The sequence below is a fragment of the Coturnix japonica genome, chromosome 6 (genome assembly GCF_001577835.2).
Source record: "Coturnix japonica isolate 7356 chromosome 6, Coturnix japonica 2.1, whole genome shotgun sequence".
Taxonomy (NCBI): Eukaryota; Metazoa; Chordata; class Aves; order Galliformes; family Phasianidae; genus Coturnix; species Coturnix japonica.
In genome coordinates, this window is record NC_029521.1 from 24,871,963 (window position 1) to 24,885,367 (window position 13,405).

Below are 13,405 nucleotides of genomic sequence, written 5' to 3' on the forward strand. Positions count from 1 at the left end.
TTGTTTTGTGCAGCAAGCTGTTGAGCTGTTCAATTGCACAAGCCTCCTCCTGCTTGATTTAGAAGCCCATTAAGGAGCTGTGATTGACATTGCTTTATTTCAGGCACCTACCTGAGGCTTCTGAATTAGTCAACTGAAAAGCAGGATCCTACCTCCTGCATTTTCCCACTGACTGCACAGGCAACTTCAGCTTCTAACTCAAGTTAGACAGTGGGGAAAAAAATAAAAAATACAATGCTAACGTTAATGCTTTTTAAATCTTTTTGAGCTTTGAGACATGCAGCCAGGCATGTTTAGATATGCCTAAACAGATTATAGTACTTTACCAATCAATAGGTGCTTTCAAATCCCCTATTGGTATTTTCAGGTGCTCAGATGTCCTTGAAGAGCTAAGTATGTTGTCTAAGGTCACTGAGAAAATTATGTAAGAGTAAAGAACAGATCATGTATCTTTCCAGAGAAGTACTCTAAATACTGGATTGTGTTCTCTCTGCAACATACCTTGCTGTCACTTAGCCTCTACATGGATCCTGTTCTTCAATCCACTAAGTAAATAGGGTTTAGACAAAAAGGCAAGTTAACCTTTGGAAACTTAAGTCACAAAGGCCAAAGGAGCAAATTCATTTCTAAGAATGAGGTTTGGAAAGATCAGCTATGAGCTGGCTACTATTCACTGCAGACAAACTTCAGTACCACCCCTGTATGTACATCCTTACTGGGAAGGTCCCACCAAAGGGCTGAGTCAGAAACTTACTTGGGTTTTAACAGGTTCTCACAGGATCACATATCAAGCATGCACTGTAAGTAGCAGCTGTGATCTTGACACGCAAATCATTTTGTTTTCTTCTAATTTGGTATTCAGTGTATGCCTTCCAAAGATAAACTGCCTTTGTTGTTAACTATAAATAAGAGGTTTAAAATGTGTGTCAAGTAAAAGCATTATCTGTGTGTGTGTCCTGCTTTGCCCTTTACCCCAGATAATTTGCTGTGCCAAACATAATGAAATTACGCAATCAGAGTTCATTAAACGTGGAAGCATTTTTATATAGAGTATCTTCTACAGCAATGTAAATTGTGACAAGCATTTTCATGGCCAAAGTGCACAGTGTTCACAAATAACAGCAAGAATATCAAAGAATATTATGAATAAACCAGAATTAAAATCTCTCAGCACTCTGATACGTTGAGAAAGTTGTAGGAACCATCAGCAAAAATTCATTGATTGACAGTTGTGATGTTAATGAGCCACACTCTAAGAAGTACATACACTGTGCCATGTACAGCCAGGCTTATGCAGTAGAAGTCTGGGCCCAAAGAATTTAATTATCTTCATTGGTGTTAAAGTACTTGACATTTGTCCATAAGGGATACTCAGGTTTCTTCTCACACACCTGGAATTCAGACATTGTTCATGCTCTCTTCATTCCTAAAAAGCTATTTTCTTCATATTTATTTTCTATTCTGATCACCATTTCACAGGGCTTGCTGGCTGAGAAGTATAGACAGGACTCCCTTCAGCACATATCAAGATCACTTCATAATCAGCTGTTGGATGCAATTTGATTTGAGAGACACAAAGTACTGGCTCTTCTTCAGGAACTGAATGCCTTATCCCTCGTCATGGTGCAGCCTCAATCCTGGCACCAATCATTTCTGCAGTTAAAGCACACACCTGCATCCAGGCACGTTTTCAGGCAAAATCTCATTAAAACTGTGGTGGTTGTTTCACACGGACTCAGGACATGCCTAGGAAAAAGAACAGAATGCAGTCAGCCAAAGGCACAACCTCACAGTCACATTAACAGTGGCTTAAACAAATCTCAGTATCTTCCTGAAGAAAACTGGAATAAAACAAAAGCAATTTTCTCTTGTTAGTCTTGTCCAGTATATTCAGGTGCATGTATTCTGGATATTTTATTCCTCTTACCCATTGACCTGTTTCCCAATAAACACATTTGTTTTACATGTAAGACACATCTCAGCCCGGCTGAGTTTTCTCATGTCATTTTATCCTTTCAATGTGTTTCTAAACCATCAAACAAATAAGGTTTAATGTAGTCAAGCAAGGCTGTTTGTTTGTTTTTTGCCTACCTTTTGAGGTTTGGGCTGATGCAGATTCTCCACAATATTCAGTTGTTTATTCCATAGCAAGTGACGCTGATGGGCAGAGATGCGATCAGCTGAGTGAATTCTCCACTTGAGCACTAGAGTAAAACACTAGGTCGTGCTGCCCTCTGCAGGCAATGTTCTGGCAGCGAGAGGAATTGTTCTGTAACAGCTCAAGGAAATGGATTTACACTATGATGAGATTTCTGTCTGAACACAGAACATATTTGCGTGCTGCACCAGCAGTACAGCCACTGGTTTTCTGTTGCCAGCTGTTACTGCTGGGGAGGCAGAAAGAAATGCAAACTGCATGTGTCTGCTAGCAGCAGGTAAGCACTCCAGGTATGAATTTCAGTTCAGTGTGACAGCACCTGAAAATTCCCAGGGGACCCAAATAACAGCTCCCAAATACAGAGCCAGAGAATCTAAATGGATGGAGATACTTCCCTTGATACATGAGCCACCAGGCAGGAACCAATTACTCCAGCACTACTCAAGGATCTAATCAGGAACAGGTTCCTTTATATTAGGCATATTACAGACACAGTTCTGCTTACTTCAGCATTTCACTACCTGAGGACTCAGTGTCAAACCAGTCCTAAAGAGCCCGAGGCAAAGGAATAGTGATGAGCAACTAAAACATTTCTGAGTGGCACTGGGTCTGCTACAGACTTCATTTTCTTTGCTTTCTGTCAGTGGTGCCTCCAGCTCAGTTCCCTAAAGGCCAAGCACAGATGTTCATTCCTACAGGGCTAATGACTCAGAATGAATTACAAAGGATTAAGATGTACACACCTTTTCTGGAAATGCAGTTTGGCCCACAGTGTGGCTTTTGAGCATGGAATTCTATCTGGAACTGTTCAGGTGATTCCATCCATCCTCACCTACAAATAAAATAATGCAGTGGTGATGTACATGGTCACTCCTGCAAACCACTCTGGAACTCTTGCAAGAATTCAGCCGGAGTTTCTGAGAAGGACCTATGTGTCTTTTAACACAAGCTTCTCCCTAAATTCTCTGTAGTTGCAAAAATCACGTGGGATGGGATGGCTGCAGGGATAAGTCTGCCTGAGAACTCAGACTTGTTCTATAGCTTCAAACAACATCATTTGTGAACCAAACTGGACAAGTGAATAGCTAAGATGATGGGCTGTCACATGCAGCAACCAATGCTTTAACAAGCCAAGTAAAATGCAGCAATTAAGCTCAGAATTAACATTACTTGTTTGTAGTATTAATTCATTCTAAATGGGATATATAGTGTTATTTACCTTCCCCCCCAAAAAGATGTTAAAAGAGTCTCTCTGATCCTTGCTGTTGTGTCTGACACAGGATGCAATGCAGATGAAACCAGGCTACACGTGCCCTTTGCTCCTGGGAAAGGAGCTTCCTACCAACAAGCCAAGACATACACACAGCCTTTTCTCTGCCTGTCACCCAATATTGGTGAGCACCACTGGCCTTTTGTCAGGTAACTCCACATATGGAAGGTTTTGTGACACAAATATTTTGGCCTTCCTAGGTAACTGTGCTATCAGTAATTATTTAAAATTAATTATGGATCCACTACTAAGTATCTTACATAATAAATATTCTAGTTGCTTCAAAACTAAGGCATTTTACATTGCCAACATTTGATATCAAACTCCATGAAAGATTTCAGTTCTGCCTTGGGACAGATACATTGGATACATTGGTTCAGTAAAAGCATTCCCTTAACAATAGACTGATGTAAAAGTAGGAAAGTTACTAAACTTGCCCAGTGCTTGAACTGATTTGCACAGCTTATACTGACTATTGAGATCAGCATTTTGCATATGATTAAAGAGATTATTTTCATGACATTTCAGAGATTAACAGATTATAGCCCTAAATCCAAAGATATAAGTAACAATGAAATCTTATTACGCATTAGAAAACAAACGTAGTCAGAGCTGATTTAAAAAGTAAGAAGTCTCTTAGTAGGGTCATGGCTAAGCACCTAAATTCTCCCCCAAAATACATACAGATTCTGCTTGCTTGACTTTCCTTCCTGCAAGTAGACAGATAAATGACTGAGAGAGCCAGCATACTGCAGCTCCATTACTTTTCTAATTTTCTGGGGCAAATTCCAGTTTATTGGAATATTTATTTTTGACTCTTGCAGTTATTACAGCTGCAATACAGCATACACTCAAAATAAACCCTCAGTCTCTTTGTTCCAGCTTCCAGTTCACAAGAACAAGCAAACTCATGGTCTTGTTAACCTGCATGTTTCAATGAAATTAGCTAAGCCTGAACTCACCAATTTGAGAGTATTTTATCTGGTTTCAATAACTTATTACATGCTATTACTTATCGACACCATGGGCAAAACATCCATATATAATTACAGGGGAAAGCTCAGATTATAAAGGTTGAAATGGAATAAGAGGTTTTTTGAGGAAAACGTGGTGTGCCTGGAACACACAAATGTCCCATTTAACAGACAGAACTCCTTGCGGTCTCTTTTACAACCCACCATGCAACACAGAGCTGTGTTGGATAAACAGCATAACTGAACCACAAACATTTGGAGTACTCCACTGGGCATGAATATTTGTCTGTCCTTCCCCATATTCTGTCTTCAACACCCACAGCAAGTGATAAGACCTACAAACATGAGTACTAGTAAGCTTCTAGCCCATCAGAAGATGAATGTCTTACAGAAAAAACAGATATGGAACAGAAACATCATACAGAGCCTTGCACATTTTCATTCTTCACTTCATCAAAGTAGACACTGAAAACATTGATGTTACTCTGGTTATTACTGTAGCAATTGGACAGATCAATACAATGGGGAAGGTGTTACAACAAAGGTGTATTCAGAGTATAAAGCTTCACCAGGGAGAGATCTCCAGGAAGAGATTCCTTCCCTAGTGACAGTCAGCCCTTAAATGAGGTCTAAGAGAGGTGCAGCCAGGCTCCACTCCTGGTCACAGAGCTGAATTGCCTTCACTTGTGCTCCCAGAGAAAACTGGTCCTTTCCCCAGGTGCTCAATCAGTGGTTCAGGTCATGATTCAACATTTCCCATACAATTATAAATGTAAATTCCTGTGCAGAATACAAACAGGAATTCTACATATCTCTACCAGCATATTTTCACTTGGGGAAGAAAACTGTACCCTCCTGGACCTCACTAAAGGAAAAGTCCAGACTGCAAAAAGATCTTTTGTAATGCAGACAAATATACCCATTAGAGACTGGCCTGGTGCCATCAAGCTAAATAGCACAGAGATTTCCAGATAGAAAGACTAGCACATTATCTCTCACTGTCTCAGTCCACTTAAATTGATTTAATCTTGACAGTTTCATTAATTTGCAAAAGAGAGAAATTTAAGTTCCCAGAAGCTCCATCAATTAAAACAGCCTCACTTTCAAGTTGTGCCTTTACTGATATTCAAATAAAACAGTGCCATAATGCTTCTGCCACCTAAAAGCAAAACCAGCAGAGCTCTGCTCTTGAGAGTATTAAAATAAGTATTTACACTTGTGTTTATTTGAGTGGAAATAACATTAGGTATGAGAAGGTGAAGTTACTGCATACAACATGGCATTGGTAGCCTGTTCATTCATCCCCAATTGAATCACCTCCAGTGACAGTAAGTATCCAAATAGAATGTCACCTCAGCTGAACTTTTCTGCACAGATATTGCTAATGTAATTTTTCCATTAGTTCTCCAGTGATCTGCATTAGTACAGAAACATCGCTCTGCCAGTATTTGTCTAATATTCCCAGCAGTGAGAAATACTCCTGTATACTTCAGAAAATTCTTACCTTAAAGCCATTCCCCCTTGTCCAATCACTACAAGACCACATAGAAAGTCATTCTCCCCTTGCAAGGCTGCAACGAAGTCTCCCCGGAGCCTTCTCCAAGCTGAACAAGCCCAACTCCTTCAGCCTTTCTTCACAGGAGAGGTAGTTTTGATGCATCTCTCTGTGCTTACTCCTAATACATGGAAAAGATGGTGCTCATTGGTCTCCAACAATTAATGAGAAAGTTTCTCCCTGATTGGAATTACAGGTACTATGTCACTTTCTCAGCATTTCATTCTGTTTACCCAGTGCCAGATCAGTCTTGTTCAGCTCCTTCCATTTGCTCAGTGCCTAAACAGCATCCCATGAATAACAGCCGCTCCCAAGGGACAGAATCAAGGAATCATTAAGGCTAGAAAAGACCACTAAGATCACCAAATCCAATCAACTCATCACCACAATGCCCACTAAACACCATCACTCAGTGCCACAACTCTATACTTCTTGAATATATATGGAGATGGTGACTGCCCACCTTCCTGGGCAGCCTAGCCTGTTCTAATGCCTCACCAATCTTCATGAGGAGAATTTTTTCCTAACATGCAACCAAGCACCATCCAATGTGGCACTGCCCACCCATTGTCCCTGTAACCTCTGCCCAGCCCCCTTACCTCTGCTTTTCCCTCAGCATGGAACAGTGAGGAGGGTGATCTTTATCTCTGAGGTGTCTGTCTTGGAGGTGAAGCAAAGCCCACCTGGTTTTCTTTAAAGGGAGGAAGAAGCATACAATCCATCTTCTGGGGAAAAAAAGAGCAGTGAAACAGGTGAGATGTGCTGCCATGATCCCTCTCACACTATGTACATGGCAAACCCCCAGAGTGCAGAGACCTAGGCCTGTGCCCAACCCATCCTGCTGCCCTGAAGAAAGCACTGCTGCACAGAGACATCACTGTCAGACTACAACCCACCCAGGGAACACTGAAATGCAGCTGGGACAGCCAGCCAGGACTGCTGCTTGTGGAGAGGAGTGCAGAACAAAGCGTGCGAACCCAGAAACCTTTGTCACAGTCCAGGTAGAGAGCAAGAGGACAGAATAACCCCTGCAGGCCCCCAGGCTGCCCAGCCAGCGGGCAATTCTAGGAAGGTCAGCGGTAGCACCGAGGCCGGCGGGCAGAGGCAGAGCGGGGCGGGGCGGAAAGGCCCCGCTGGCTGCGAGCCGGGGGTGGCGGCCCCTGCAGGCCGCGCCGGGGCGGGCACCCGGAGCCTCGGAAGCCGCAGCCCGGCGGTGTCAGCGCCACGGTGTCCGCCGCCGAGCGAAAGGCAGAACCGGCGGCCGCCCGCCCGCCCGATCCCCGCGGCCAGGCCCCCGCATGCAGCCCTCACCCTGGAGCGGCGCCGGCGGATCGAGGAGCTCTCGCGGTCCTCCCGGCAGCGTCTGCTGCAGTCGCGGGACAGGATGTTCTCCAAGTTCACCTCCATCCTGCAGCACGCCGTGGAGGCGGTAAGGCCGCCGGCGGGCCGCGCTACGCGACGCCGGGGATAGGGGGCCGGGCCGGGCCGGGCCTAGCAGCCGGAGGGCCGCGCGGAGAGCGGAGCCGAGAGGGTGGAGGGGGGGTTCGGTTCGGTTCGGCTCGGCTCGCTGCCCGGCCCCGCCGAGCCCGGCTCGCCCCCGCCGCGGGGCAGGGAAGCGGAGGCCGAACCGCTCGAGTGGGGGCAGCGGGCGGCCGCGTTCGGAGCGCCGGCAGGGAGCGCCCCGGGCTGAGCGCTGTGCCTGTGCCGACCCGGCCGGCTCTATGAGCTCCTGAGCGGGGAATGGGTGCTGCTGCTTGGGCGTTCTGTGTAGGAAATAGAAAAGGAGGAGAATTCAGGAAACTTCTGATGTTTTTGTTGCGGCCTGCAAGCCCTAGCAAGCCGTCTGCCGTGCTTTTGTTCGTGAAGCACCTTTCTGTTACTGGTGTCTTATTTTAATTGGATGGGGATAGAGAATGCAAGCTGGGGTGCTCCGCGGTTGTGTGTGCTTAATTCAATTGCATCGTGGAGACCAAAACATCTGTGCCGTCGCTGCACAGAGCAGCTAGGCCTGTCTTTGCAGCTGCCGTGGTTGCAGGCCTCGTTGCTGCTATTATCTAAATAGGTCCGGTTCTGCAGGGAGCTGGGATCTTCTGGCTGTAGGCTGCTCCTATTGCTGCTAGCAGCGGGGTTGGGGTGAGCCGGGGCACATACAGAGCTGAGTGTGGAGGGAGGAGTTGTTGGCTGGGTGTTAAACCTGGCAGTGAGGCGCTGATGGAGGTGATGAAGGAAAGTTTCAGATGGTTGAAAAAAGAAGAGCCTACATGGCAAATCACGTCCCATTTCAGGTGCATGCTCTGTGTATGAATGCGTTCCTCCATACTGCAGATGCTAAAGGTTAGGTGTACGTGTGCCTGTAGTTCTGCAGCCTTGGGCGGGACTGTTTACGTGTTAAAATAAAACATGTGTTAATTAAGTGTGTATTAATAGGGCCTGCTTCCTAGTTTGCTCTGATACAGTTGCATCTGGGAATAAATGTAATGTTGAAAGTATTTATTTGGAAACTTGCTACAATCACAGATGAATATCTTCAATAAGTAGCGTGTTCCTTGGAAGATGAACAGAAACGAGCAGCTGCCTAACTAAAGAGATCTAGTTAGGGCCAGCCGTGCCACGTTTTGTATAAGCATAGATGAATAAGTGATGCAGGAGTGGAGGATTGGGCTTATCAGTTCACGTAGCTCATAAAAGGTATTCCTAGAAGATTGTTGACATCACTGATTGTGCACAAAAAGACAAGGACTGCATTTATATCAGATTTATAAAATAGTAGGGAAGGTCAGTTACTTAAATGAAAGATGGGAAAACAGTTATGGAACAGACCCCTAAATTAAGCAAAGACAGGAGCAGGTTGATAAACACCACTTTGCAGGTGACCACTGTTAATAAACGTTCTAGATGTCCTTGCTGAAGGGTGGTGTCGCTTTGAGGATTGCCTCATCCTGCTAACACCACTGTGATAGATCTCCCAGTAATAAAAGCTGTGTGTTTCCAGGGCTGTGACAAATATCCAGCACTGCACAAGGCACGAAAGGTAAAATCACAAAAGCAAGAGTGCTTTTTAAATTTATTTAGGAAGTTTGACCCAATAATTCAATCACAGAGCTGAGAAATAGCGACTTCTAACGGTTTTGGGTCTGACTGTGGCTCAGCAACAGAGGTGTTAACTAAAGATGTTAATTCTCAGAGGGTTGGGATGCTTATCTCCTGGAGCAAATTTGGCTGCACTTGAACAGTTTTCAGCTGAGTTGGTCACTTAAATATGCTTGAGGAAGCACCAAGGCTCAGCTTTCATTGATAGACATTCTTTACATCAAAACTGTTCAGTTGGCCCTTCTCCCTGTCATTTCTCCTGTACATCGCTGACATTAAGCTCTTCTCCTCCCTCAGTGTCCAGAGCTTACTGACTTTAGACATGTTTAAATAGCAGTTTGTGTGTTATTAGGTAATAGTTGTTATCTTATCCTCAATTTGTCATCTCTCCAAACTATGACAAGGCATTCCAAAGGTTGGCAGTGTAATAAGCGTGGAGTATTTGCCTTTTGCTTCTTGTGAGTGTACTGCTCTTTTATTGATTGCCTTCATGGCAGGACTGTGATGAGGCGTGAGAGACCAGTTGCTTCTTATTAAGGTGTTTGTTTTGCTTTTGTTCAGCATCTGGATGAATAACCACCACTGTCCTGATGGCAGCAGCTGTAGGTTGGGTTTGTTGGTAAGAGAGGTGGAGGAGACCGCAGTCTTTGTTCTGCAGAGCAGAATGTAAATGCTCTTACTTTATAGGGTTAGCATTACTGAATCTCTGGTGGTTTCTGTATGCCTCCTCCCCAAGATGATTTCCATTAATTTTATATTACTGGTACACTTTTATCCCAGAATTACTCTAGGAATTCTGCATGTACACACAGATACCAACTGTGGTGTACAATAACAAAGCTGGAAGATAGGCTTCTTTTTTCCTCTTATCTCATGTTCTTCACTTGTGATTCCAGAAAGCAAATACCTTATGTGTACATACCTTGCCTGGTGTGAGTTGGGCTCTCATGAGGTGTTTTGTGCTAATAGTGAAGTTGAGAGGATATGTGGGAGCTGTGCACATTGAGCAGGAACATTATGATTTTAATTGTTCAAATGTTGTAATTTTCAATCAGACAGGATAATTTTGGTGTTTTTGTTGGTCACTTGCTACAGATTACTGCTCCGAAATCATTAACTGCATAACTACTCAGAGCAAGATTCATTTTTGTTGAACCCACTTTATTTGATATAATAAGGTCACATCACTGCTTGTTTTAATACTGTGCCACATTTAACAAATTGTAATGGCAAAATTGAATGCGTGGCTTGCAAGCATCTGCAGTCTTAATTTTATATTTGAAAGCAGTGACCGTTAGAAATTCTGTGCATTCATAACTGAAGAAATAAAATAAACACTCAGGCATTAGTCTTTTTTTCAGATTTCCCCACAGGGTAAACATTCAGAATGGTAAAGCAGGAAAATGGAGGAAAAACATTGAGTGACTGCTGTATTTTCTGTGCTTCAGTCGGGGAAGTGAGCACGCACTTCCCTTTGCTTCTCTTTCACTCAGCTTCTGCTTTCACTTTGCCTCCCCTATGACCAGCCAGCAGCTGTTATTCTTTCATGCACCGTTTTCTTATCTTTGCCAACTTGTCCCAAAGATACTGAGAGATATCACCAACTTCACTTTTTTTCTGTTAGTGTTTTTATTTGTGTGTTGAATTGCACTTTTAAATGCTGTGATATACTGAATACTTATAGGTTTCTTTCTTCTTGACTTTACTGTGCTTTTTCCTGCATTACCACTAATTCTTTAAACTTTTGAAAGCTTAGTAGAGTTGTATTTTGAACAGATTTTGTAACCAGAAGGCTGTAGCTCTGGTCAGAGCTGCACAGTTCTGAGAACAACACTTTCGCTGCAAGGAATAGGGATTGATCATGACTAACGTATTGTCACCATTACGACAGGGCAGCATGTGCTAAGTTTAGCTGCTCAATGAGAACGCTCATTCAGTCACTCCCAGGAAGCTTGTCCGCTGGAGTCATGCACCAGATGGAATAGCTAATGGGCATCTGCTCGCATGGGCTGCTTTTTGGGAGTGCTCAGCGAGTGCTGCCCGTTTAGATATACCAACAACACCCACACTGCAGTCTTTAAGATGTTTTTTTCCACAGAAGGGGATTTTATGCTGGGATTAGGAATCAATAGCTAAAAATTGGTAAGAATGTGAGTAACTGCATTTATATATCTGCAACAAATAACTGCTTTTAAAGTAACTCCTGATTAGACAAAGAGCAGTAATTAAAAGCTTTCACAGTGACTTTTGTTTAGCTTCAGTATCTTCCATGCAAGTGCCTGTACTTTAGCAAGAGATTATTAAGCCTGGCAACAGTAACATACTCAGTCTCAGCTGGTAGCAAATAATTCATCATGGATCAGAACCTACAGCTTCATCCTAGATTTACCTGACCAAGAAAGGTTAAAGTACGTCAGCCAAGTGTTTGGGTGCTTGCATTTTTCCAGTGCTACCAGTGCTGGGCTTTGTGTGTGAGGTGAGATAATAGTTTTTTGCCTTTACCTAATCTTCATATCTGAATAACTAAGAAAAGATATATATATATATATATATATATTCTTTTTCATTTATTTGGCAGTAAGACACTTCTCTCTGAGTAATACACAGCTCTGATAGAGCTATATTTCTCTTAAATATGTCCTGAAATAGCTGTGCTGTAAAAGGCATGTTTTCACTAAGTCCAACCTTGGTGGGAAGACCAATTTGGAGGTAGTAGGATTAAAATGCTTTAACCAAACACGTATCAGAATGGAAACTCCTTAGCAGGAAACAGACACAATATATAGCAGGGATCCCTCCAGCAGCTGGTGCTGTGCTGTGGCTGGCTTGTGCATGCACCTCAATCTGATGTGGGTCTGTGACATCACCAGGTGCTTCAATTAAATAGGGCAGGAGCTGTCCCTGAATTACCTCTTTCTCTCTGAGATCCAGCCCTTAAGGTGTTTGTTGAGGGAGAGGATGTCTGAGAGCTCTCTGTGGATAAATTATTGACAGTGCTGTGAAGTGAAAGCCTGTCCCTGGCACTACTCAGAGGCACTGAGTTCATCTGGAAGCAAACAAGGCTTAGAAGAAGTGGAAAGGAAAATTGCCTCAGACAAAGATGCATCTTTAATGTTATTGTGTGTTACTTTGGGAATAGTATGGTCTGAAAAGCTTGGCATTCCTCAAAAGTGGTCTCTGCTCATCACCCTAAGCTGAGTTTTTTGTATAGTTTTATTATGCAAAATGATCATTATGTTGCTATGACGGGTGAGGTGTGAGACAAAATACCTTGTATTCAGTCTTCAGTTCAGTTTCTTTTCAATATCATGGTAAACTTCACAATGAAGCAAACTGGTTTGTACACTGTGAGGTGTGCAGAGACTGTGGCAGCTGCTGTGCTGCTTTCAGTGCCTGGCTGTGGAAATGCAAAAGACTTCATCAGTCCTGGACTGTCAGGGAACGGATAAGCAATGTAAATTTGATTGCCTGCTGCCATGTGTGAGGGCACATTTCACCACACGGTACAAATGCAGATAGTTACCAAGCACCACTGCTTCTTGCATTTCAAAGTCCTGTGTGCAAAGGGTCAGGAAGCATTAGTATTCCACTTTTTTTTACCAAGACTTAGTATTCGTATACTCTGATTTGTCTTTACCAGTGTAAAGTGCCATTAAATTCTAGGCAGAGACTGATATGGAAAACTTGAGATGCTTTTTCAGAGACTAAACCCACACAATGGCTTTGCTTCTGTAGCGTGTTCCTTTTCCTGCATGCCAGCCGTGCTCATAAATTCCTTCAGAAAAAAAGGAGCTTCTTTTTGTTTCAAAAATGAAGTAACACATTTGTTAAGAGACAGAACAGGGACAGAAAAAAGTGTCTTAGCTCTCAAGGGTGGGTCTGTTGTGCAAAAGGTCAAAAGATCTAGAAGTTGGGGCTAATTGGAAGCAGCTAAATCGGTATTTTTAAGAGAGCAGAGGTATTTTTAAGAGAGCAGAGGGAAGAAGGAAGGCAGCCTATAAGAAGGGAAGATGTCATCAACAGAAGGTTTTAAGAAAATCCAAACCATGACTTTTACAAAATTCTGAGTTCTGAGTAGCTCAGATCCACTTTTCTTGTGTCGCTTTGGATAGATTGTCTGGTCATAGAGACATCACTGAGATTGTTAGTGGTGTTCACATCTAGTCTGTATGATATGGGGCTCCTTCATGTGTTACCCTGTTCTCCTATGGTTCAACCACCCCCTGCCCTTAAACTGGCGCAGTCACCTCACCAGGGCTATGAGCTACAGGATAGCAAAAATGGCGTTTATTGTGGAGCAGTTAGCACCTTATATACTTTAATTACTTCATCTACGCCCCTTGAGCATAGGTGTGAAA

The 13,405-nt window shown here is 43.3% G+C and overlaps 1 protein-coding gene and 1 long non-coding RNA gene across 5 annotated transcripts in view; one reads left to right on the forward strand and one right to left on the reverse strand.

Moving 5' to 3' along the window:
• Positions 1-1,023: 1,023 nt before the first annotated feature.
• LOC107316143 lies at positions 1,024-7,076 on the reverse strand. 3 transcript variants are annotated; one of them, XR_001556182.1, is made up of 5 exons: positions 6,854-7,076; positions 6,557-6,682; positions 5,907-6,078; positions 2,092-2,278; positions 1,024-1,746 (listed from the first exon to the last, which is right to left on the reverse strand). It is a non-coding gene; the product is annotated as an uncharacterized LOC107316143 (long non-coding RNA). The 3 variants fall into 3 exon arrangements; XR_001556180.2 differs by having other exon boundaries at positions 2,092-2,990; XR_004307770.1 differs by lacking the exon at positions 2,092-2,278.
• A 46-nt stretch (positions 7,077-7,122) lies between these two features.
• The window catches only part of FAM160B1 (family with sequence similarity 160 member B1), a 33,181-nt gene continuing 26,898 nt past the window's right edge, over positions 7,123-13,405 (forward strand). Inside the window, exon 1 of one of the 2 annotated variants that reach the window (XM_015867367.2) lies at positions 7,123-7,386. In XM_015867367.2, coding sequence (XP_015722853.1) covers positions 7,342-7,386 — 45 coding nt within the window. In that variant the 5' untranslated portion in view covers positions 7,123-7,341. The remainder of the gene's footprint in view (positions 7,387-13,405) is intronic. The other variant, XM_015867368.2, reaches the window with a different exon arrangement.